This window comes from Salmo salar, chromosome 24 (assembly GCF_965601325.2).
Source record: "Salmo salar chromosome 24, fSalSal1, whole genome shotgun sequence".
Taxonomy (NCBI): Eukaryota; Metazoa; Chordata; class Actinopteri; order Salmoniformes; family Salmonidae; genus Salmo; species Salmo salar.
This window is the reverse complement of record NC_138314.1, coordinates 1,511,782-1,539,195: the sequence shown is the minus strand read 5'-3', so window position 1 is coordinate 1,539,195 and position 27,414 is coordinate 1,511,782. Positions and strand designations below refer to the sequence as shown.

General features: G+C 42.8%; 1 protein-coding gene across 5 annotated transcripts in view; it reads left to right on the top strand.

The window, feature by feature from the left end:
• The window catches only part of msh3 (mutS homolog 3 (E. coli)), a 161,985-nt gene that overhangs the window by 115,274 nt on the left and 19,297 nt on the right, over window positions 1–27,414 (top strand). For 3 of the 5 annotated variants that reach the window (XM_045707205.2, XM_045707200.2, XM_014170481.3), the window contains 2 exons: window positions 13,368–13,494; window positions 17,664–17,832. In XM_045707205.2, the coding sequence (XP_045563161.1) occupies window positions 13,368–13,494; window positions 17,664–17,832 (296 nt within the window). Of the gene's footprint in view, window positions 1–13,367; window positions 13,495–17,663; window positions 17,833–27,414 lie in introns of those variants that run through there. The other 2 variants (XM_045707201.2, XM_045707206.1) reach the window with 1 other exon arrangement.

Sequence of the window (27,414 nt, the reverse complement as noted above, 5' to 3'; positions counted from 1 at the left end):
TCTCCTGTTCCTTTCCCAAGGTCGTTTTATCAACTCTGCCCTGCTAATTTTGAAGTGGTATCAGTGTCTTACACACAGTATTGCAATATAGTTTTTAACTTCTTTGGGCTAGGGGGCAGTATTTTCACATCCGGATAAAAAACGTACCGATTTAATCTGGTTACGACTCCTGCCCAGTAACTAGAATATGCATATAATTATTGGCTTTGGATAGAAAACACCCTAAAGTTTCTAAAACTGTTTGAATGGTGTCTGTGAGTATAACAGAACTCCTATGGCAGGCAAAAACCTGAGAAGGTTTCATGCAGGAAGTGGCCTGTCTGACAAGGTGTTGTTGTTCTTGCTTCTGTGTATTGAAGAGTCAGGATCTTAGCTGTAACGTGACATTTCCTAGGGCTCCAATAGGCTCTCAGAGCCCGGGAAAAACCTGAACGATGACGAGGCAGCCTCAGGCTGAAACACATTATCGCCTTTTCCAAGTGGCCCATCAGAGGACAATGGAATTAGGCGCGTGCCCGATTCGACCCCGTGCAGTATTTTCCTTCGGCTGTTTAGCTAATTGCAGATTCCCGGTCGGAATATTATCGCTTTTTTACGAGAATAATGGCATAAAAATTGATTTTAAACAGCGGTTGACATGCTTCGAAGTACGGTAATGGAATATTTCGAATTTTTTTGTCACGAAATGCGCCATGTGCACGACCGTTATTTACCATTTCGGATAGTGTCTAGAACGCACGAACAAAACGACGCTGTTTGGATATAACGATGGATTATTTGGGACCAAACCAACATTTGTTATTGAAGTAGAAGTCCTGGGAATGCATTCTGACGAAGAACAGGAAAGGTAAGACCATTTTTGTTATAGTAAATGGGATTTTGGTGAAGGCTAAACTTGCCGGGTGTCTAAATAGCTAGCCCTGTGATGCCGGGCTATCTACTCAGAATATTGCAAAATGTGCTTCATCCGAAAAGCTATTTTAAAATCGGACATATCGAGTGCATAGAGGAGTAATGTATCTATAATTCTTTAAATAATTGTTATGCTTTTTGTGAACGTTTATCGTGAGTAATTTAGTAAATTGTTATTAAATTCCCCAGAAGTTTGCGGGGGTATGCTTTTTCTGAACGTCACATGCTAATGTAAAAAGCTGGTTTTTGATATAAATATGAACTTGATTGAACAAAAAATGCATGTTTTGTATAACATAATGTCCTAGGTGTGTCATCTGATGAAGATCATCAAACGTTAGTGCTGCAGTTAGCTGTCTTCTGGGTTTTTGTGACATTATATGCTAGCTTGAAAAATGGGTGTCTGATTATTTCTGGCTGTGTACTCTGCTGACATAATCTAATGTTTTGCTTTTGTTGTAAAGCCTTTTTGAAATCGGACAGTGTGGTTAGATTAACGAGAGTCTTGTCTTTAAATAGCTGTAAAATAGTCATATGTTTGAGAAATTGAAGTAATAGCATTTCAAAGGTTTTGAAAATCGCGCCACAGGATTCAACTGGCTGTTACGTAGGTGGGACGAATTCGTCCCGCCGGTCCCATAGAGGTTAACCCATTATTATAGCCTTATTTCAACAGGTTATAGGGTTTCTGAGTGAAATCATTTAGTCAAACCTTTAATCATATAATTTCCATTACATACATCAAAATAAACCTTAACTTCTTGTTAATCCAGCCGCTGTGTCAGATTTCAAATAGGCTTTACGGCGAAAGCACACCATGCAATTATCTGAGGACAGCGCCCCGCATTCAAAAGCATGAAAAACATATTTCAACCAGGCAGGTGTGCCACGAAAGTCAGAAATAGTGATATTATAAATGCTTTACCTTTGATGATCTTCTTCCGTTGGCACTCCAAAAGGTCCCTGATACATCACAAATGGTCCTTTTGTTTGTTAATGTCCTTCTTTATATCCATAAAAACTCAGTTTAGCTGGTGTGCTTCAGTCAATAATCCACCCAGTTTCCCTCCATCAAAATGCATACAAAATGAATCCCAAACGTTACTAATAAACTTTTCCAAACAAGTCAAACAACGTTTATAATCAAACCTTAGGTACCCTAATACGTAAATAAACGCAAAAATGTAAGACGGAGAATCGTTATTGTCTTTACCGGAGAAAAATACCAAAGAACGAGCTCTCCTCCACGCGCTTGGAAACACTACAGCCAAAATGGGAGCCACCTAGAAAAACTACAATTTCTGGCAAATTTTTCCAAAAACCAGCATGAAACTCTTTCTAAAGACTGTTGACATCTAGTGGAAGCCCTAGGAACTGCAATCTGGGAGGATTTCGCCTTATAATAAAGTGACAGCCATTGAAAACAGTGGTAAGCTGAATTTTCTTTGGGGGGGATGGTTTGTCCTCGGGGTTTCGCCTGCCATATCAGTTCTGTTATACTCACAGCTTCAGTGTTACTTGCCTCGAAGCGAGCATAAAAGGCATTAAGCTCATCTGGTTGGCTCACATCTGGGCAGCTAGCGGCTGGGTTTCCCTTTGTAGTCCGTAATATTTTTCAAGCCTTGCCACATCCGACGAGTGTCAGAGCTGGTGTAGTAGGATTCAATCTTAGTCCTGTATTGATGCTTTGCCTGTTTGATGGTTCGTCTGAGGGCATAGCAGGATATCTTATAAGTGTCCGGGTTAGTTACCCGCTCCTTGAAAGCAGTAGCTCTAGCCTTTAGTTCGTTGAGGATTTTGCCTGTAATAATAATAAGTGCATTGATGACGTCGCCCCAACAGTGAAAAGCACAGAAAATGTACGTATGGTCACTGTTGGGGCAACGTCGTCAATGCACTTATTGATGAAACCAGTGACTGAGGTTGTATACTCCGCCATTGGATGAATCCTAAAACATGTTCCAGTCTGTGCTAGCAAAACAGTCCTGCAGTGTAGCATCCGCGTCATCTCTAACCACTTCCGTATTGAGCAAGTCACTGGTACTTCCTGCTTAATTTTTGCTTGTAAGCAGGAATCAGGATAGAATTATGGTCAGATTTGCCAAATGGATGACGAGGGAGAGCTTTGTATGCGTTTCTGTGTGTGGATTAAAGGTGGTCTATAGTTTTTTTCCCCTTTGGTTGCAGATGTGAAATGCTGGTAGAAATGAGGTAAAACGTATTTAAGTTTGTCTGCATTAAAGTCCCCGGCAACTAGGAGCGCCGCTTGTAGATTAGCATTTTCTTGTTTCTTTATGGCCTTATACCGCTCGTTAAGTGCGGACTTAGTGCCAGCATCGGTTTGTGGTTGGAAATAGACGGCTACGAATAATATAGATGAGAACTCTCTTAGTAGATAGCGTGGTCTTCAGCTTATCATGAGGTATTCTACCTCGAGACTTGTTAAATTTTAGACATTCTGCACAAGCAATTATTGACAAATAGACACACACCCCCGCCCCTCGTCTTACAAGACGTAGATGCTCTGTTCTGCCGATGCACGGAGAAGCCAGACAGCTCTATATTATCCGTGTCGTCATTCAACCACGTCTCGGTGAAACATAAGATATTACCGTTTTTTAATGTCCCGTTGGTAGGATAGTCTTAATCGTAGATCGTCCAGTTTATTTTCCAATGATATGAAGGGTAGTGGTGGTTTACCTACTCGTCTGCCAATTCTTACAAGGAACCCGCCCTTCTCCCCATTCTCCTCCGTCTTTTCTTTACACTGATGACAGTGATTTGGGCTTTGTATTGACATAGCAGTATACCTTTTGCGTCAGACTTATTAAAGAAAAAATCTTCGTCCAGTTCAAGGTGAGTAATCGCTGTTCTGATGTCCAGAAGCTCTTTTCGCTCATAAGAGACGGTGGCAGCAACATTACTTACAAAATGAGTTACAAACAATGCAACAAAAAAAAATACCAGTTGGTTAGGAGCCCATAAAACGGCAGCCATTCCCTCCGGCGCCATTAAATATGACACTGGGAGAATTCACCTTTCACCTTGAGCATGGAAAAAAACAATAGCGTTGCAGTTCTTGACATATTCAAACTGGTGTGCCTGGCACCTACTGCCATACCCCTGTTCAAAGTCACTTATTTTGTCTTGCCCATTCACCCTCAGTCTATGTCATGGAAAGCCTCCTCCTTAAATTTGTTGTATTCACTGCTTTAGCACACTCTGCCAACCCGGATGTCCTAGCTGTGTCTGAATCCTGGCACCAAAAACCCTGAAATTTCCATCCCTAACAATAACATTTTCTGCCAAGATAGAACTGCCAAAGGGGGCGGAGTTGCAATCTACTGCAGAGAGAGCCTGCAGAGTTCTGTCTTACTATCCAGGTCTGTGCCCAAACAATTTGACCTTCTACTTTTAAAAATCCACCTTTCCAGAAACAAGTCTCTCACCGTTGCCGCTTGCTATAGACCACCTTCTGCCCCCGGCTGTACCCTGGACACCATATGTGAATTGATTGCCCCCCCATCTATCTTCAGAGCTCATGCTGTTAGGTGACCTAAACTGGGACATGCTTAACTAACCTCCAGACGAGCTTCAATGCCATACAACTCTCCTTCCGTGGCCTCCAAGTAAAAACTAAATGCATGCTCTTCAACCGATCGCTGCCCACACCTGCCCGCCCGTCCAGCATCACTACTCTGGACGGTTCTGACTTAGAATATGTGGACAACTACAAATACCTAGGTGTCTGGTTAGACTGTAAACTCTCCTTCCAGACTCACATTAAGCATCTTCAATCCAAAATTAAATCTAGAATCGGCTTCCTATTTCACAACAAAGCATCCTTCACTCATGCTGCCAAACATACCCTTGTAAAACTGACTATCCTACCGATCCTTGACTTCGGCGATGACATTTACAAAATAGCCTCCAACACTCTACTCAGCAAATTGGATGCAGTCTATCACAGTGCCATCGGTTTTGTCACCAAAGCCCCATATATTACCCACCACTGCGACCTGTATGCTCTCGTTGGCTGGCTCTCGTTGGCTAGCCCTCGCTTCATATTCGTCGCCAAACTCACTGGCTCCAGGTCATCTATAAGTCTTTGTTAGGTAAAGCCCCGCCTTATCTCAGCTCACTGGTCACCATAGCAACACCCAGCGTAGCACGTGCTCCTGCAGGTATATCTCACTGGTCACCCCCAAAGCCAATTCCTCCTTTGGCCGCCTTTCCTTCCAGTTCTCTGTTGCCAATGACTGGAATGAACTGCAAAAATCACTGAAGCTGGAGACTCATATCTCCCTCACTAACTTTAAGAACCAGCTGTCAGAGCAGCTCACAGATCACTGCACCTGTACATAGCCCATCTGTAAATAGCCCATCCAACTACCTCATCTCCCATACTGTTATTTATTTATTTTGCTCCTTTGCACCCCAGTATCTCTACTTGCACACTCATCGTCTGCACAGTCAATCACTCCAGTATTTAATTGCTATATTGTAATTATTTCACCACTATGGCCTATTTATTGCCTTACCTCCCTTATCCTACCTCATTTGCACACACTGTATATAGACCTTTTCTATTGTATTATTGAGTGCATGTTTGTTTATTCCATGTGTAACTCTGTGTTGTTTGTGTCGCACTGCTGTGCTTTATCTTGGACAGGTCGCAGTTGTAAATGAGAACTTGTTCTCAACTAGCCTACCTGGTTAAATAAAGGTGAAATAAAAATAATTGTATTTAAAGCAGGTGTTCCTAATGTTTTGTACACTCAGTGTACATATAGAGTGGGTATAACATCATGTAAACATTATTAAAGTCAGAGACCAGTGGGCAGCAGTCTCTAAGGTGCAGGGTAGAGTACTGGGTGGTAGCCTGCTAGTGACAGTCTCTATGGTTTAGGGCAGGGTACTGGGCTGAAGTCGGATAGTGATGACTGTTTAACAGTCTGATGGCCTGGAGATAGAAGCTGTTTATCAGTCTCTCGGTCCCAGCTTTGATTCACCTATATTGTCTTAGCCTTCTAAATGGTAGAAGTGTGAACAGGCTGTGCTTTGTAGTCACTTTTGACAGATTAAATGTTTGATGCCACATAGGCTGTTTTCTAAATGAGAAGTTTAGGGGCATTTGCTCTTTTAAACTATCCACATTTGTAAAACAAAAACAGTTCTCTGAAAGAGCTCTAAAGGTTTCATGTTTTACAAAATAAATAGTTGAATGTTCTTGTTATGTAAATTGGGGAAATGCAAATGTTTAAGTAGCAGCTAAGCCTTTCTGGGATGTTTTTGGCGGTTGTTTGGCTAGAAAAGCACAGGCTAACGACCTGTTGTGTAATAGCATTGCTTTGTTTGAACAACTTCAAAGGAAGGAGTTTATAAAAAGACAAACATGGCACTGTTTCAGGGCTTTTACTTCTCCTTCATTTTGTAAGCAATACTAGGTAGCTACAGTAAATACCCCTGATGCATTTCTGTGATTTCCAGTCCATACACATACTATCACCATACCCCCTCTTCCTTTTCCTCCTTCTTTTCCACACCATCATCATTACCCTCATCACCATCCGACATGAGTCTGCATCAGAATAGGAGTCCTGTTTGTCATAGTAACCAGTCTGTCCCGGTCTCCTATGCTCACCTGTGAGGTAGATTGTAGTTATGTATGTGTCTTGTTTCCTAACACTCTGATTGGAGCATTGTGAACAGACAGCCTTGAAGTTCAACGTTCTCTCTCTTTCTCTGGGTACTTGGAGGGGGAGGGAGAAGAGAGAGAGACTCTGGTTGCCATAGCAAAGGTCTCCCAGAGACTTGGAGAAAGAGAGAGCTCAGAGGAGTTCCGTTGGCAGTCACAGAACCAGCACTTGGTCTGGTGAGATACATGGTGTGCAGGCTTTAGTTCCAGCCTAGCACTAATCTCCTTTGACAGCCTGTTAACATAATAATGTTACATATCTAGCACATTTATTTATTTATTTTATTTAACCTTTATTTAACTAGGCAAGTAAGTTAAGAACAAATTCTTATTTACAATGACGCCTTTTACATTTCACAGTCTGCACTGTTACTCCCACATTGTCTTGTATGACTATATACAACTGCAAGGCATTTTAACTTCATTGACCTTATTTTCATCATTTCAGCACCATCATGTGAGAACTGGTTTTGGAATTTGGCCCTGGAAATAGCTTGCTATTATTACAATTAACACCACAATACCAACCCCTGTTAGACTACAATGACTTCTATTAGATGAGTGGTCCCACCCTGTACCCTGACCTCTAACCTCCGAGGGTCATCGGGAGGGCAGGTGGGGTTGTCCTGGCAATCTGTTGTTGACCTTAGGATACACGACTGGGGCGGCAGGTAGCCTAGTGGTTAGAGCGTTGGACTAGTAACCGAAAGGTTGCAAGATTGAATCCCCGAGCTGACAAGGTAAAAAACTGTCATTCTGCCCCTGAACAAGGCAGTTAACCCACTGTTCCTAGGCCGTCATTGAAAATAAGAATTTGTTCTTAACTGACTTGCCTAGTTAAATAAAGGAACAAAATAAATAAAAATAGGCCCGGTTTCCCGGACACAGATTGAGCCTAGTTTTGCACTGAAAAACCTGATCAATGGAGATTCTCAGTTGAAATAGCTTTTTAGTCCAAGACTAGGCATAGCCTGTGTCTGGGAAACTAGCCCATAGTGCTATAATGGCCTTTTACCTTGAACACCAGACAGCAGGTTAACCAAGGTACACAAATTGGCACACACACATATTCATAGTGCTGGCTATGATACAGGTAGTAAGTTCCCTAGTACAAAGCTCCTCTCCTCTTCAGGTCAGGAAAAGTTGCCACCAGGTGACTACTCATCTCTATTTATCCTCCTCTTTCCTCCCTTCCTCTTGCCTCCTTGTCTCTCCTCCCTCTGTGTATGAATCAAATCAAATCAAATTTATTTTTATATAGCCCTTCGTACATCAGCTGATATTCTCAAAGTGCTGTACAGAAACCCAGCCTAAAACCCCAAACAGCAAGCAAAGCATGTGAAAGAAGCACGGTGGCTAGGAAAAACTCCCTAGGAAAAACTCCCTAGAAAGGCCAAAAACCTAGGAAGAAACCTAGAGAGGAACCAGGCTATGAGGGGTGGCCAGTCCTCTTCTGGCTGTGCAGGGTGGATATTAAAACAGAACATGGTCAAAATGTTAAAATGTTAAAATGTTCATAAATGACCAGCATGGTCAAATAATAATAATCATAGTAGTTGTCGAGGGTGCAACAAGCACGTCCGGTGAACAGGTCAGGGTTCCATAGCCGCAGGCAGAACAGTTGAAACTGGAGCAGCAGCACGGCCAGGTGGACTGGGGACAGCAAGGAGTCATCATACCAGGTAGTCCTGAGGCATGGTCCTAGGGCTCAGGTCCTCCGAGAGAAAGACAGAAAGAGAGAAAGAGAGAATTAGAGAGAGCATATTTAAATACACACAGGACACCGGATAAGACAAGAGAAATACTCCAGATGTAACAGACTGACCCTAGCCCCCCGACACATAAACTACTGCAGCATAAATACTGGAGGCTGAGACAGGAGGGATCAGAAGACACTGTGGCCCCATCCGATGATACCCCCGGACAGGGCCAAACAGGCAGGATATAACCCCACCCACTTTGCCAAAGCACAGCCCCCACACCACTAGAGGGATGTCTCCAACCACCAACTTACCGTCCTAAGACAAGGCCGAGTATAGCCCACAACGATCTCCGCCATGGCACAACCCAAGGGGGGGGGGGCGCCAACCCAGACAGGAAGACCACGTCAGTGACTCAACCCACTCAAGTGACGCACCCCTCCCATGGACGGCATGGAAGAACACCAGTAGGCCAGTGACTCAGCCTCTGTAAAAGGGTTAGAGGCAGAGAATCCCAGTGGAAAGAGGGGAACCGGCAAGGCAGAGACAGCAAGGGCGGTTCGTTGCTCCAGCCTTTCCGTTCACCTTCACACTCCTGGGCCAGACTATACTTAATCATAGGACCTACTGAAGAGATAAGTCTTCAGTAAAGACTTAAAGGTTGAGACTGAGTCTGCGTCTCTCACATTGGTAGGCAGACCATTCCATAAAAATGGAGCTCTATAGGAGAAAGCCCTACCTCCAGCCGTTTGCTTAGAAATTCTAGGGACAATTAGGAGGCCTGCGTCTTGTGACCGTAGCGTACGTGTAGGTATGTACGGCAGGACCAAATCGGAAAGATAGGTAGGAGCAAGCCCATGTAATGCTTTGTAGGTTAGCAGTAAAACCTTGAAATCAGCCCTTGCCTTAACAGGAAGCCAGTGTAGGGAGGCTAACACTGGAGTAATATGATCAAATTTTTTGGTTCTAGTCAGGATTCTAGCAGCCGTATTTAGCACTAACTGAAGTTTATTTAGTGCTTTATCCGGGTAGCCGGAAAGTAGAGCATTGCAGTAGTCCAGCCTAGAAGTAACAAAAGCATGGATTAATTTTTCTGCGTCATTTTTGGACAGAAAATTTCTGATTTTTGCAATGTTACGTAGATGGAAAAAAGCTGTCCTTGAAACAGTCTTGATATGTTCTTCAAAAGAGAGATCAGGGTCCAGAGTAACGCCGAGGTCCTTCACAGTTTTATTTGAGACGACTGTACAACCATCCAGATTAATTGTCAGATTCAACAGAAGATCTCTTTGTTTCTTGGGACCTAGAACAAGCATCTCTGTTTTGTCCGAGTTTAAAAGTAGAAAGTTTGCAGCCATCCACTTCTTTATGTCTGAAACACAGGCTTCTAGCGAGGGCAATTTTGGGGCTTCACCATGTTTCATTGAAATGTACAGCTGTGTGTCGTCTGCATAGCAGTGAAATTTAACATTATGTTTTCGAATGACATCCCCAAGAGGTAAAATATATAGTGAAAACAATAGTGGTCCTAAAACGGAACCTTGAGGAACACCGAAATTTACAATTGATTTGTCAGAGGACAAACCATTCACAGAGACAAACTGATATCTTTCCGACAGATAAGATCTAAACCAGGCCAGAACTTGTCCATGTAGACCAATTTGGGTTTCCAATCTCTCCAAAAGAATGTGGTGATCGATGGTATCAAAAGCGGCACTAAGATCTAGGAGCACGAGGACAGATGCAGAGCCTCGGTCTGACGTCATTAAAAGGTCATTTACCACCTTCACAAGTGCAGTCTCAGTGCTATGATGGGGTCTAAAACCAGACTGAAGCGTTTCGTATACATTGTTTGTCTTCAGGAAGGCAGTCAGTTGCTGTGCAACAGCTTTTTCTAAAATTTTGGAGAGGAATGGAAGATTCGATATAGGCCGATAGTTTTTTATAATTTCTGGATCAAGATTAGGCTTTTTCAAGAGAGGCTTTATTACTGCCACTTTTAGTGAGCTTGGTACACATCCGGTGGATAGAGAGCCGTTTATTATGTTCAACATAGGAGGGCCAAGCACAGGAAGCAGCTCTTTCAGTAGTTTAGTTGGAATAGGGTCCAGTATGCAGCTTGAGGGTTTGGAGGCCATGATTATTTTCATCATTGCGTCAAGAGATATAGTACTAAAACACTTTAGTATCTCCCTTGATCCTAGGTCCTGGCAGAGTTGTGCAGACTCAGGACAATGGAGCTTTGGAGGAATACCCAGATTTAAAGAGGAGTCTGTAATTTGCTTTCTAATGATCATGATCTTTTCCTCAAAGAAGTTCATAAATTTATTACTGCTGAAGTGAAAGCCATCCTCCATTTGCGAAGGCTGCTTTTTAGTTAGCTTTGCGACAGTATCAAAAAGAAATTTCGGATTGTTCTTATTTTCCTCAATTAAGTTGGAAAAATAGGATGATCGAGCAGCAGTAAGGGCTCTTCGATACTGCACGGTACTGTCTTTCCAAGCTAGTCGGAAGACTTCCAGTTTGGTGTGGCGCCATTTCCGTTCCAATTTTCTGGAAGCTTGCTTCAGAGCTCGTGTATTTTCTGTATACCAGGGAGCTAGTTTCTTATGACAGATGTTTTTAGTTTTTAGGGGTGCAACTGCATCTAGGGTATTGCGCAAGGTTAAATTGAGTTCCTCGGTTAGGTGGTTAACTGATTTTTGTCCTCTGACGTCCTTGGGTAGGCAGAGGCAGTCTGGAAGGGCATCAAGGAATCTTTGGGTTGTCTGAGAATTTATAGCACGACTTTTAATGCTCCTTGGTTGGGGTCTGAGCAGATTATTTGTTGCAATTGCAAACGTAATAAAATGGTGGTCCGATAGTCCAGGATTATGAGGAAAAACATTTAGATCCACAACATTTATTCCATGGGACAAAACTAGGTCCAGAGTATGACTGTGGCAGTGAGTAGGTCCAGAGACATGTTGGACAAAACCCACTGAGTCGATGATGGCTCCGAAAGCCTTTTGGAGTGGGTCTGTGGACTTTTCCATGTGAATGTTAAAGTCACCAAAAATTAGAATATTATCTGCTATGACTACAAGATCCGATAGGAATTCAGGGAACTCAGTGAGGAACACTGCATATGGCCCAGGAGGCCTATAAACAGTAGCTATAAAAAGTGAGTGAGTAGGCTGCATAGATTTCATGACTAGAAGCTCAAAAGACGAAAACGTCATTGTTGTTTTTTTTTTTGTAAATTGAAATTTGCTATCGTAAATGTTAGCAACACCTCCGCCTTTGCCGGATGCACGGGGGGTATGGTCACTAATGTAACCTGGGGGTGAGGCCTCATTTAACACAGTAAATTCATCAGGCTTAAGCCATGTTTCAGTCAGGCCAATCACATCAAGATTATTATCAGTGATTAGTTCATTGACTATAACTGCCTTGGAAGTGAGGGATCTAACATTAAGTAACCCAATTTTGAGATGTGAGGTATCACAATCTCTTTCAATAATGGCAGGAATGGAGGAGGTCTTTATACTAGTGAGATTGCTAAAGCGAACACCGCCATTTTTAATTTTGCCCAACCTAGATCGAGGCACAGACACGGTCTCAATGGGGGAAGCTGAGCTGACTACACTGACTGTGCTAGTGGCAGACTCCACTAAGCTGGCAGGCTGGCTAACAGCCTGCTGCCTGGCCTGCACCCTATTTCATTGTGGAGCTAGAGGAGTTAGAGCCCTGTCTATGTTCGTAGATAAGATGAGAGCACCCCTCCAGCTAGGATGGAGTCCGTCACTCCTCAACAGGCCAGGCTTGGTCCTGTTTGTGGGTGAGTCCCAGAAAGAGGGCCAATTATCTACAAATTCTATCTTTTGGGAGGGGCAGAAAACAGTTTTCAACCAGCGATTGAGTTGAGAGACTCTGCTGTAGAGCTCATCACTCCCCCTAACTGGGAGGGGGCCAGAGACAATTAATCGATGCCGACACATCTTTCTAGCTGATTTACACGCTGAAGCTATGTTGCGCTTGGTGACCTCTGACTGTTTCATCCTAACATCGTTGGTGCCGACGTGGATAACAATATCTCTATACTCTCTACACTCGCCAGTTTTAGCTTTAGCCAGCACCGTCTTTAGATTAGCCTTAACGTCGGTAGCCCTGCCCCCTGGTAAACAGTGTATGATCGCTGGATGATTAGTTTTAAGTCTAATACTGCGGGTAATGGAGTCGCCAATGACTAGGGTTTTCAATTTGTCAGAGCTAATGGTGGGAGCCGTCGGCGTCTCAGACCCCACAACGGGAGGAGTAGAGACCAGAGAAGTCTCGGCCTCCGACTCCGACTCGCTTAATGGGGAGAACCGGTTGAAAGTTTCTGTCGGCTGAATAAGCGACACCGGTTGAGCATTCCTACAGCGTTTCCCTCCAGAAGCCATGAGAAAGATGTCCGGCTGCGGGGACCGTGCGAGGGGGTTTATACTAACGTTACTATCTGTACTTACTGGTGGCACAGACGCTGTTTCATCCTTTCCTACACTGAAATTACCCTTGCCTAACGATCGCGTCTGAAGCTGGGCTTGCAGCACAGCTATCCTTGCCGTAAGGCGATCGTTCTCCTGTATATTATAAGTACAACGACTGCAATTAGAAGGCATCATGTTAATGTTACTTAGCTTCGGCTGTTTGAAGTCCTGACGAACCATGTCCAGATAAAACCTCCGGGGATGAATGAAAAAAGTTGAGTGAGGAAAAAAGTTGAGTGAGGGAAAAAGTAAAAATATATGAGATCTGTCTCAGAGCTCAGTCAGAGCCTCTAAACAGGTTTCACAATAAGTGTAAAGCAATAGCATGAAGAAAAATTATTACCTGGGTTGATTGAATAGGGTCATACACTTTTCTTTTTATTTATACAGGTGATCTCAATGAAATTGAAAATATGATTATTCACTTACTGTTGAATGTTTGACCTCAATCTCTTGCTCTCCCTTGGTCTCTATCGCCCTCTCTCCCTTTCTCTCACATCCTCTCTCTCTATCTTCATCCATTTTCCTCCCCCTTACCCCTCTCAGGTGAAGTCTCTAACTCTGTTTGTGACCCACTACCCTCCTCTGTGTGAGCTGGAGAAGGTGTATCCTCTGCATGTAGGCAACTTCCACATGGCCTTCCTCCTCAATGAACCAGACATCACCACAGACGGTACGCTGTGTGTGTGTGTGTGTGTGTGTGTGTGTGTGTGTGTGTGTGTGTGTGTGTGTGTGTGTGTGTGTGTGTGTGTGTGTGTGTGTGTGTGTGTGTGTGTGTGTGTGTGTGTGTGTGTGTGTGTGTGTGTGTGTGTGTGTGTGTGTGTACACATGCTTGTGGGTCTTAGTGGGGATTTCCTACACTTGACAACTTGTTACAGCTGTTATAAGTCATTTGATAATAATCTGCCAATTTATTTTTGTCATTACATGTTTAATCCTTTCTCATGGTTGGTGTCTTGATGGATTTGTCCAGAATCGTGTGACATAAAACATACATTTGTTTGAGGAATGTCCAGAGTATTTTGTGTCATTCGTTACGCCGGTGAAGACAGTTGTGCCTGGATCCACGTTGGCTCTAATATCCCTAGCGAATTGATGTTGATCATCTGTTGTCTGCATGATTTGGGCTCCCGAGTGGCGCAAGACACTGCATCTCAGTGCAAGACGTGTCACTGCAGTACCTAGTTCGAATCCAGGCTGCATCACATCTGGCCTTGATTGGGAGTCCCATAGGGCGGCGCTCGATTGGCCCAGAGTCGTCCGGGTTTGGCCAGGGTAGGCCGTCATTGTAAATAAGAATTTGTTCTTAACTGACTTGCCTAGTTAAATAAAGGTTAAATAAAATAAAAATGTCTCATTAGGGGTGAGGTGTCTCATTAGATGTAACAGAAAGCATCAAGGTAATGAGTTCCTCTTTTCATATGTTTTTGTGCCATGGATTGAACATAGTCTACTGTGCGCAATTGTGTAGGATAGACTATTGTGCAACACCGGATATAAGTATAACAAATTACATAGCCTAGAGGGCTTATTCACAATATGATCTGGTATTGAAATAACATGACAAATACATTTTTGTTTACATGTTACACCTGCAATTTTAAACAGTACAAGGGGCTTGAAGTAGCCTACTTGAATATGGGGCTCAGAAATGTAAGTACTGGAATGAGCCTACCTTTAAAATCAGACATTTCCTCAATTTGGTGCTTGAAAAGTCCTTGTAATTATTGTTGCCAATTTCTAAGTTCTCCTGCTCCCTTATAATTTTCTGTATCTATTTATTTCATTACTTTTTGTGAGAGCCAACTGGGCACAGACTTCAGTTCAATGTCTTGGTTCAATGTGGTTCAATGTAGTTTCATTGAAATGTGGAAACAACGTGGATTCAGCCGGTGGGAGATGTGTCCACTTTCATCATTTTCCCGCTGCTTCAATTGAAGGGTGTTGCTCTACTCTGTTGCAGTGCGGTTATTATGTGGACGACAACATCTAATGTTGGTTTCAACTTGGCTTTCCATACAAATCCTTCCATTACAAAAGGAACCAGTTTTTTGGTTTCTTTCTCATTATAAAAACAGTAATTGTGAGATTTAGTTGTTACCGCTATTCATGAACATAGTGTCACGCCCTGATCTGTTTCACCTGTCCTTGTGCTTGTCTCCACCCCTCTCCAGGTGTCGCCCATCTTCCCTATCATCTCCTGTGTATTTATACCTGTGTTCTCTGTCTGTCTGTTGCCAGTTCGTCTTGTTCATTCAAGCTAACCAGCGTTTTTCCTGTCAGGTCCTATCGTTTCCCAGCCTCTCTTTCCTCATCCTCCTGGTTCTTGACCTTTGCATGTCCTGACCCTGTACCCGCCCGACCTCTCTGCCTGACCCTGAGCCTGCCTGCCGTCCTGTACTTTTGCTCCACCTCTGGATAACTGAACTCTGCCCGTCCCTGACCCGGAGTCCGCCTGCCGTCCTGTAGCTTTGCCTTGACCTGTCTTGCCTGCCCCTGTTCCTACAATAAACATTGTTACTTCGACAGTCTGCATCTGGGTCTTACCTTGATTCCCTGATAGTACGAACTGGCCATGACTGACCCAGCAGACTTGGACCAGCTCTGCTACGCCATCTCCTCCCAAGGAGCCACCATTGGTAGGCACAAGGTGTTGCTTCGCGGTATGACGGAGGGGTTCCAGACCACGGCCGAGCATCTTAACCTAGCATTGGACATTGTGCGGGAGCAAGTCCGTGGGTTGCCTACTAAGCAGCCAACCACGACGGTAACCTCCCAGCCCTTCTGTAAACCGTCTGGTAGCAGCGCCATCACCCTGGTTTCCCAGGAACCCCGCTTACCTCCAGGGGAGCGCTATAATGGCGATTCCAGAACCTGCCGGGCCTTTCTCTCCCAGTGCTCCCTCGTTTTCGAGCTGCAGCCTTCTTCGTTCCCCTCAGACCGCTCAAAGATAGCGTATATTATTACGCTAATGTCCAGGGGGGCACTTGCCTGGGCCATGGCGGTTTGGGAGCAACAATCCGCCGTCTGCTTCAGTCTGGAGGTATTTGTGGCAGAGGTGAGAAAGGTGTTTGAGGCTCCGGTGTCTGGGAGAGAGGCTGCCCGGAAGTTACTCCAGCTTCGGCAGGACACCCTCAGTGTGGCAGACCGTGAAGTGGAGTGCCTGGAACCCGGAAGCTCCACCTTTGCTCCACCTCTGGATAACTGAACTCAGCCTGTCCCTGACCCGGAGTCCGCCTGCCGTCCTGTACCTTTGCCTTACCCTGGATCTTCGACCCCTGCCTGCCTTGACCTGTCTTGCCTGCTACAATTGCTACAATAAACATTTTTACTTCGACAGTCTACATCTGGGTCTTACCTTGATTCCTGCTACATACGCTTTATTGTGTGTCTGCTACACCGAACAAAAATATAAATGCAACAATTTCAAAGAATTTACTGAGTTACAGTTCATATAAGGAAATAATTCAATTGAAATTAATTTATGAATGTAATTTATTAGGCCCTAATCTATGGATTTAACATGACTGTGAATACAGGTAGGCATCTGTTGGTCACAGATACCTTTAAAAAATGGTTGGGGCGTGGATCAGAAAACCAGTCAGTATCTGGTGTGACCACCATTTGCCTCATGCAGCACGACACATCTCCTTCGCATAGAGTTGATCAGGCTGTTGATTGTGGAATGTTGTCCCACTCCTCTTCAATGGCTGTGCAAAGTTGCTGGATATTTGCGGGAACTGGATATTTGCATCCCAAACATGCTTAAAGGGTGACATGTCTGAGTATGCAGGCCATAAGAACTGGGACATTATCAGCTTCCAGGAATTGTGTACAGATCCTTGCGACATGGGGTTGTGCATTATCATGCTAAAACATGAGGTGATGGTGGCGGATGAATGGCACGACTCAGAAACTCATCACAGTATATCTGTGTATTCAAATTGCCATCGATAAAATGCAATTGTGTTCGTTGGTCACCCCCTCCCCTTTTTGCCCTTAGAACAGCCTCAATTCATCCGACATGGACTCTACAAGGTGTCGAAAGCACCACAGGGATGCTGGCCCATGTTGACTCCAATGCTACCTACAGTTGTCAAGTTGGCTGGATGTCCTTTGGGTGGTGGACCATTCTTGATACACAATGGAAATGGTTGAGTGTGAAAAAAACATCAGCGTTACAGTTGGTGACACAAACTGGTGCACCTGGCACTTACTGCCATACCTTGTTCAAAGGCACTTCAATATTTTGTCTTGCTCATTCACCCTCTGAATGGCACACAAACACAACCCATTTCTTAATTGTCTCAAGGCTTAAAAATCCTTCTTTAACCTGTCTCCTCCCCTTCATCTACACTAATTGAAGCGGATTTAACACGTGACATCAATAAGGGATCAAAGCTTTCACCTGGTCAGTCTGTCATGGAATACTCAGCGTATGTACAATTGTATAACATTGAGGTCCTTAAAAATTACAAATAAGTACTTGAAAAAGTCCCTGAAAGTCCTTGAATTTGACTTGCCAATGTCTGTATGAACCCTGCTTGAAGGATGTGTAGTCCTAGCCATATGTTGTAGTATAGGTGGAGTTATGGGCCAATTTGCATATATTCACTATTATTCCTCTAATTACACATAGAACTGCATACAACTCCTTTTTATTTTTGTTTCAAAACAATTAAACAATGTCACACATTGCCCTATTATTTATAGAAATAACATTGTGTAGAGTTTAACCAAGGCTGTGGGTTTATTAAGGGTTAGTTAGGACGGTGGACTTAAGTCCAGTAAGGCTAACCATAGCGAAGTTGTGTTTATACCTTTCTGTGTGCGTGTGTGTAGACATTGAGGTGCAGCCAGAGTTCATCACCTTCCTGTACCAGCTGACTGAGGGGGCGGCAGGGCAGAGCTATGGGCTAAATGTTGCCCGATTGGCTGAGATTCCAGAAGCTATACTCCACATCGCCGCACGCAAAGCACAGGAACTAAAGAACATCGTCGACGCCCGGAGGTACACATACAAAGACACACACTGTCCCACACAGTGGGACACTCTTTCGGCTGAGCAGTCCAATGACTGAGTATGAGAACACTTCTGCAAAACTTTTTAAATCAATCTTTACTAATGACATGCCACTGGCTTTGAGTAAATCCAGTTTGTCTATGTATGCAGATAACTCAACACTATACACTTCAGCTACTACAGCGACTGAAATGACTGCATCACTTAACAAATTGCTGCAGTTAGGTTCAGAGTGGGTGGTAAGGAATAAGGTCCTAAATATTTGAAAAACTAAAAGCAACCTCAACGAAATCTTGTAATAAATAATGTGGAAATTGAGCAAGTTCAGGTGACTAAACTGCTTGGAGTAACCCTGGATTGTACACGGTCATGGTCAAAACATATTGATACAACAGTAGCTAAGATGGGGAGAAGTCTGTCCATAATAACGCGCTGCTCTACCTTAACAGCACTATCAACAAGGCAGGTCCTGCAGGCCCTAGTTTTGTCGCACCTGGACTACTGTTCAGTCGTGTGGTCAAGTGCCACAAAGAGGGATTTTGGAAAATTGGCTCAATGTGGAGTAGAGATTGAATTCATCACTACTTGTATTTGTGAGAGGTATTGACATGTTGAATGCAATGAGCTGTCTGTTTGAACAACTGGCGCTACTGACACCCATGCATACCCCACAAGACATGCCACCAGAGGTCTCTTCACAGTCCGCAAGTGCAGAACAGACTATGGGAGGCACGCAGTACTACATGTGACTTTATTCCATATCAAATACCTGATGCAAACAGTAGAATGAGATAAAAACAGAAACAAATACAGCAGGGACTGTGAAGAGACACAAACACAGGCACAGACACATGCATACACACACACGATAAACTATACACACACGTACGCAAGGATTTTGTGTTGTATATATGTGGTAGTAGAGTAGTGGTCTGAGGGCACACAATTTGTTGTGAAATCTGAAGTGAATGTATTGTTTTTAAAATGGTATAAACTGCCTTAATTTTGCTGGACCCCAGGAAAAGTGGCTGCTGCCTTGGTAGATCCAAGTGTCGGCTGGAGTGGTGTAAAGCTTGCTGCCATTGGAGTCTGGAGCAGTGGAAACGTGTTCTCTGGAGTGATGAATCACACTTCACCATCTGGCAGTCCGATGAATGAGTCTGGGTTTGGCGGATGCCATGAGAACGCTACCTGCCCCAATGCATTGTGCCAACTGTAAAGTTTGTTGTTGGAGGAATAATGGTCTGGGGGTGGTTTTTCATGGATCGGGCTAGGCCCCTTAGTTCCAGTGAAGGAAATTCTTAACACCACAGCATACAATGACATTTTAGACAATTCTGTGCTTCTAACATTGTGGGTACAGTTTGGGGAAGGCCTTTTCCTGTTTCATCAGGGCAATGGATTGTACTCGGTCACAAAACGAGGTCCATACAAAAATGGTTCGCCGAGATCGGTGTGGAAGAACTTGACTGGCCTGCACAGAGCCCTGACCTCAACCACATCAGACATCTTTGGGATGAATTGTAACGCAGACTGCTAGCCAGGCCTAATCACCCAACGTCAGTGCCCAACCTCACTAATGCTCTTGTGGCTGAATGGATGCAAGTCACCACAGCAATGTTCCAACATCTAGTTGAAAGCCTTCCCAGAAGAGTGGAAGCTGGTATAGAAGCATAGGGGAGGACCAACTCCATATTAATGCCCATGAGATGTTCAACAAGTAGGTGTCTGCTTACTTTTGGTCATGTAGTGTACATTTGGGCAGTACCAAAACCAGTGATTGTCTTTTCACAGCTAAATCTGCAGAGCTAGGATGGTTGTATTCCCCATATATATAACATTCTATTGGTTGCAAGAATTTGTATAATAATTTAAATAGAAAAACTCAGTTTTGAATCCGGCGTCATTTTGTGTATCAGTTCATAAACCATGTGCCATGGAATCGGTGTGTCAAATCTCCTCCCAACTGCATCTGCGCAGCTGTCAATTTTTTGGTCCTTAAATCAAACTGGTATACTGTTTTATTCCTAATTTATTCAAATAATTTATTCATAGCCAATTTTTTGTCTTTAGTGCAGGGCCGACAGACATGTTCCTTACCTTCTCCCGTTTCCACTTGCCTTGTCCATTTTTGTAGTAATGCTGCAATCAGTTGTAATTTTGGATAGAGCAGACATTTCCATATATTTGTTAACTGCATGTGTGACGTAACTCGAACAGTCCTGTTTATGATATAATTTACAAAGATTATACCATATTAAAATGAAATTGCAACCAGCTTTTTAAAAAAAACAAACATTTAACCTCTTACATCTAGACGTTCCGCTAGCGGAACACCTGCTCCAATATCCAATGATAGGCGTGGCGCGAATTACAAATTCCTCAAAAATACAAAAACTTCAATTTTTCAAACATATGACTATTTCACAGCATTTTAAAGACAAGACTCTCCTTTATCTAACCACACTGTCCGATTTCAAAAAGGCTTTACAGCGAAAGCAAAACATTAGATTATGTCAGCAGAGTACCAAGCCAGAAATAATCAGACACCCATTTTTCAAGCTAGCATATAATCTCACAAAAACCCAGAAGACAGCTAAATGCAGCACTAACCTTTGATGATCTTCATCAGATGACACACCTAGGACATTATGTTATACAATACATGCATGTTTTGTTCAATCAAGTTCATATTTATATCAAAAACCAGCTTTTTACATTAGCATGTGACGTTCAGAACTAGCATACCCCCCGCAAACTTCCGGGGAATTTACTAACAATTTACTAAATTACTCATGATAAACGTTCACAAAAAGCATAACAATTATTTTAAGAATTATAGATACAGAACTCCTCTATGCACTCGATATGTCCGATTTTAAAATAGCTTTTTGGTGAAAGCACATTTTGCAATATTCTAAGTACATAGCCCAGCCATCACGGGCTAGCTATTTAGACACCCGGCAAGTTTAGCCTTCACCAAAATCAGATTTACTATTACAAAAATGTTATTACCTTTGTTGTCTTCGTCAGAATGCACTCCCAGGACTGCTACTTCAATAACAAATGTTGGTTTGGTCCCAAATAATCCATCGTTATATCCAAATAGCGGCGTTTTGTTTGTGCGTTCCAGAAACTATCCGAAATGGTATATCAGGGTCGCGCGCATGGCGCAATTCGTGACAAAAAATGTATAAATATTCCATTACCGTACTTCGAAGCATGTCAACCGCTGTTTAAAATCAATTTTTATGCAATTTATCTCGTAAAAAAGCGATAATATTCCGACCGGGAATCTCCTTTTCGGCAAACAGAGGAAAATTCACAAAGACGGGGGCGGCCAGGGCACGCGCCTAAGCCCACAGTCCCTTGATCGGCCACTTGAGAAAGGCGATAATGTGTTTCAGCCTGGGGCTGGGATGACGACATTCTGTTTTTTTCCCGGGCTCTGAGAGCCTATGGAAGACGTAGGAAGTGTCACGTTAGAGCAGAGATCCTTTGTAATTGAATGAGATGGCAAAGAAGTTCAAGAAATGGTCAGACAGGCCACTTCCTGTAAAGGAATCTCTCAGGTTTTGACTGCCATATGAGTTCTGTTATACTCACAGACACCATTCAAACAGTTTTAGAAACTTTGGAGTGTTTTCTATCCAAAGCCAATAATTATATGCATATTCTAGTTACTGGGCAGGAGTAGTAACCAGATTAAATCGGGTACGTTTTTTATCCAGCCGTGAAAATACTGCCCCCTAGCCATAACAGGTTAAATGTTTTATTTTATTTAACTAGGCAAGTCAGTTAAGAACAAATTCTTATTTTCAATGACGGCCTAGGAACACTGCCTTGTTCAGGGGCAGAACGACAGATTTTTACCTTGTCAGCTTGGGGATTCAATCTTGTAACCTTTCGGTTACTAGTCCAACGCTCTAACCACTAGGCTACCTGCCGCCCCTTTCTATGGCTTCTTTTAAAAATAGCAATATTTTGGAGATTATTTCATTTTTAAATAATCGAAAGTGAAAGGTTGTAATCTGAATGATGGGAAAAGTCCATTCTTGAACATGAGGTGAGCTATTGTTTCATATCTGCGTGAGAACCAGTTAGGATTTAAGTATAGTTTTTGTATGATTGAAGACTTTATTAAGAGTTCCAATGCTTTAGTAATTAATCATTTCTGCCCCTGGAATTCATATTCATTATATAAATAGGCCCGTTTAATTTTGTCAAGCTTGTCATTCCAAATAAAGTGCAATAGTCTTTGCTCATATAATTTAAAAAAACAAGTCATTAGGTGTAGGCAGTGCCATAAGCAAATAGGTAAGCTGGGATATGACTAAAGAATTAATCAGGGTGATTTTTCCACGGTAACAAGATTTGATCTAATTTGGCTAACTTTCTAATAAAATGTATTGTAGTGAGATCATTTCATTCTTTCGGGATATGAATACCAAGTATGTCCACTTCACCGTCTGACCATTTTATTGGTAAACAACACGGTAATGGCAAACTTTTATTTTTAGTAATTCAATATAAAATATGGTGCATTTATCATAATTCGGTTTTAATCCAGAGAGGTTAGAAATGTTATATAGATCCTCTGTGAGGCTGTGCAGGGATCCAAATTGCGGATTTAAAAGAAAACATGAATCAGCATACAATGACACCTTTTGTTTTTAAGCCCTGGATTTCTAGCCTCTTGATATTTTTGTTGGATCTGATTTTAATAGCTAACTTTCCGATGGCCGTAATAAATAGAAATGCCTATCATGGACAACCTTGTTTTACTCTTCTTTACAATTTAATACTTTCTGATAAGTAGCCATTATTTACTATTTTACACCTGGGGTTACTATACATAACTTTAACCCATTGTATAAGAGATTCTTCAAAATTCTGATGGTCCAGGCATTTAATGAAATGCTCTATGCATTTTGCTAGGATTTTGGCATCACAACACTGTGTAAGGGGTCTCCAGTTTTTTAGGTGAACTGGATCTTTATACGGTATTTACCACCTGGGTCCTATTTCAGTAATAGTGAATTCAGACCTTCTTGCTGAGTATCTGATAGTCTATTGCTTTTATAGGAGTGGTTAAAAGGGAACTTTGAGTACATCGAAAAATATTTGATACAACTCAACTGGTATGCCACCCAGCCCTGAAGTTTTCATGGACTTGAAGGCTTTAATTGCATCTAGAAGTTATTCCTCTGTAATTAGACCTTCACATGAGTCTTTCTGTATAGCTGTTAATTTTACTCTATTAATAGAAAAAAATCCTTACAATTAACTTCAGTTAATGGAGATGGAGGAGACTGAAATTAAAACATGAATCATGGATGACGCTGTCATTTATAGCAAGTTTCAGTAAATTATTTTTGGTCGCATTTCTATGTTGAAGATAAAAAAAGAATTAGGTGCATTTTTCCCCGTATTCCAGTTCGCCTTATTTTTATAATATATTACACTTGATCTTTCTTCAATAAGTTCCTCCATTTCTTTTTGTTTTTCCTCTAACTTATCCTGTGCCTCTATGGTACAATTTTTATTACCGTCTATCTGCACTGTTAGACCTTCTATTTCCTTTGTTAATATGGACTCTTTTGACCCTAAATTGCTTTTGTTTTAGAGATGAGTGTTGAATTGCATGGCCTCTAAAGGCACATTTAAAAGTGTCCCAAACAATAAGGTTATCTGCTGTACCTATGTTCTGTAGGAAAAAGTCAGTTATAAATGATTCTGTCTTGGTTAAAAACTATTCTGTCTTGGTTTAAAAACAAGTTGTCATCCAGTAAGCTTTGACTATATTTCCAGTATCCTCACCCTTGCAGAAATTCTGTAAGAGTAATGTGTATACCAATTATTTGATGGTCCGACCGCATTCTGTCCCCAATCAACACTCTTTAAACATTTGCTGGCAACGAAAATGACATAAGGAATTAGTCAAGACGACTTGCTTGATTGAGCCTCCTCCATGTATATCTCACTAGGTCAGGATATTTAAGCCTCCATATACCCACTAGTTCCAATATATCCATAATATTCGTAATTTCTTTAAGTGCATGAGGGTGATAGTTTGTAATGTGAATTCCTTTACGGTCCATTGAGGTACTTAAAACCATACTATAATCTCCTACTGTAATAATTGAGTCATGTATTGCCTGTAAACTCGATAAATTATTATACACTGCCGTTCAAAAGTTTGGGGTCACTTAGAAATGTCCTTGTTTTTTAAAGAAAAGCTAATTTTTTGTCCATTTAAATAACATAAAATTGATCAGAAATCCAGTGTAGACATTAATGTTGTAAATGACTATTCTTTCAAAAACAATGACATTTTTCAGTGACCCCAAACTTTTGAACGGTAGTGTATATATTTTTGAAGAAGCGTGGATCATCATTATTTGGACCATGTAGATCAATGAGCCAAATCTGTTTATGGTCCAGTAGCATATTTAAAAGGATCCACCTTCTTTGCTGATCTGTTTGAACAGTTTGCACATTCGGATCAAAATTATTGTTCATTAATATCATCACCCCTTTTGACTTCTTCTAAAGGTGTAAAATGAGTTTCCTGTAAACAATAGATATTATATTCCTTCTCTTTTAGCCAGGTAAAGACTGATCGTCTTTTATTATTATCTGCTAAACCATTACAATTATAACCAGCTATACTTATTTCACCACTTACCATAATGAGATACACGTTTCGATTATACATACCATAATATGTTTGTAAACTTACCATTAAGAAATACCATGATAATTGAGTGTCCATATAGCTGTACGATGATATTTTCACTGTTAAGCATAATGTGGGTGGGACAGTGATGGCGCCGGAAGGTAGGGCTGCCGTCTTATTGGCTCTCAACCGATCATGCTATTTTGTTAGTTTTTTCGTGTTGTTCGTAACTTGTTTTGTACATAATGTTGCTGCTACTGTCTCGTATGACCGAAAAGAGCTTCTGGACATCAGAACTTGGAATATTCACCTCAAATTGGACAAGGAATTCTTCTTCAATGAGTCGGACGCGAGGGATATACTGCAGACACCCGACCAGGCCCCGATCCCCGTGATTCGCTGGAGAAGGAAACAGAGATTTCGAGGCAAAAGATCAGGGTGTTTTGCGAGGATCAGGCGACGAGTGGCTAATCTTTCCTTGCCTTCCGTTCTGCTAGCTAACGTTATATCGCTGGAAAATAAATGGGACGAACTGAAAGCACGTATATCCTACCAATGGGACATTAAAAACTGTAATATCTTATGTTTCACCGAGTCGTGGCTGAACGACAACATTAAGAACATACAGCTGGCGGGTTATACACTCTATCAGCAAGACAGAACAGCAGCCTCTGGTAAGACAGAGGGCGGGGGCCTATGGACTTATGTAAACAACCGTTGGTGCACGATATCTAAGGAAGTCTCAAGGTTTTGCTCGCCTGATGTAGAGTATCTCATGATAAGCTGTAGACCACACTATCTACCTAGAGAGTTTATCCGTTTTTTTTCGGAGCTGTCTACATTCCACCACAGAGCGAGGTTGGCACTAAAACCGCACTAAATGAGCTGTATTACTGCCATAAGCAAACAGGAAAATGCTCATCCAGAGGCGGCGCTCCAAGTGGCCAGTGACCTTAATGCAGGGAAACTTAAATCGGTTTTACCGAATTTCTATCAGCATGTTAAACGTGCAACCAGAGGGAAACAAATTCTAGAGCACCTTTACTCCACACACAGAGATGCATACAAAGCTCTCCCTCGTCCTCCATTTGGCAAATCTGACCATAACTCTATCCTCCTGATTCCTGCTTACAAGTAAGAATAAAAGCAGGAAGCACCAGTGACTCGGTCTATGAAAAAGTGGTCAGATGAAGCAGTTGCTAAGCTACAGGACTGGAATATGTTCAGAGATTCTTCCAATGGCATTGAGGAGTACACCACATCAGTCACTGGCTTATCAATAAGTGCGTCGATGACGTCGTCCCCACAGTGACTGTACGTACAAACCCCAAACAGAAGCCATGGATTACAGGCAACATTGGCACTGAGCTAAAGGGTAGAGCTGCCGCTTTCAAGGAGCGGGACTCCTTGATATATTATAAGAAATTCCGCTATGCCCTCCGACGAGCCATCAAACAGGCAAAGCGTCAATACAGGACTAAGATTGATTCGTACTACACCGGCTCTGACGCTTGTCAGATGTGTCAGGGCTTGCAAACTATTACAGACTACAAAGGGAAGCACAGCCGAGAGCTGCCCAGTGACACGAGCCTACTAGACGAGCTAAATAACTTCTATGCTTGCTTCGAGGTAACACTGAAACATGCATGAGAGCATCAGCTGTTCTGGATGACTGTGTGATCACCCTCCGCGTAGCCGATGTAAGACCTTTAAACAGGTCAACATTCACAAGGCCGCTGGGTCAGACGGATTACCAGGACGTGTACTCCGAGCATGCGCTGACCAACTGGCAAGTGTCTGCACTGACATTTTCAACCTCTTCCTGTCTGAGTTTGTAATACCAACATGTTTCAAGCAGACCACCGTAGTCCCTGTGCCCAAGAACACTAAAGTAACCTGAATAAATGACTACCGACCCTGTAGCACTCACGTCTGTAGTCATGAAATGCTTTGAAAGGCTGGTCATGGCTCACATCATCACCATTATCCCAGAAACCCACTCCAATTTGCATACCGCCCCAACAGATCCACAGATGATGCAATATCTATTGCACTCCACACTGCCCTTTCACACCTGGACAAAAGGAACACCTATGTGAGAATGCTATTCATTGACTACAGCTCAGCGTTCAACACCATAGTGCTCATCACTAAGCTAAGGACCCTGGGACTAAACACCTCCCTCTGCAACTGGATCCTAGACTTCCTGACGGGCAGCCCCCAGGTGGTAAGGGTAGGTAGCAACACATCCGCCACGCTGATCCTCAACACGGGGTCCCCTCAGGGGGTGTGTGCTCAGTCCCCTCCTGTACTCCCTGTTCACTCATCACTGCATTGCCAGGTACAACTACAACACCGTCAGTAAGTTTTCTGATGACACACCGACAATGATGAGACAGCCTATAGGGAGGTGGTCAGTGACCTGACCGTGTGGTGCAAGGACAACAACCTCTCCCTCAACGTGATCAAGAAAAAGGAGTTGATTGTAGACTACAGGAAAAGGAGGACCGAGCACTCCCCCATTCTTATCGACGGGGCTGTAGTGGAGCAGGTTAAGAGCTTCAAATTTCTTGGAGTCCACATCAACAACAAACTAACATGGTCCAAGCACACCAAGACAGTCGTGAAGAGGGCACAACAAAACCTATTCCCCCTCAGGAGACTGAAAAGATTTGGCATGGGTCCTCAGATCCCATACAAAAGGTTTTTGCAGCTGCACCATCGAGAGCATCCTGACGGGTGACATCACTGCCTGGTATGGCAACTGCTGGGCTTCCGACCGCAAGGCACTACAGAGGGTAGTGCATACGGTCCAGTACATCACTGGGATTAAGCTCCCTGCCATCCAGGACCTCCATACCAAGCGGTGTCAGAGGAAGGCCCGAAAAATT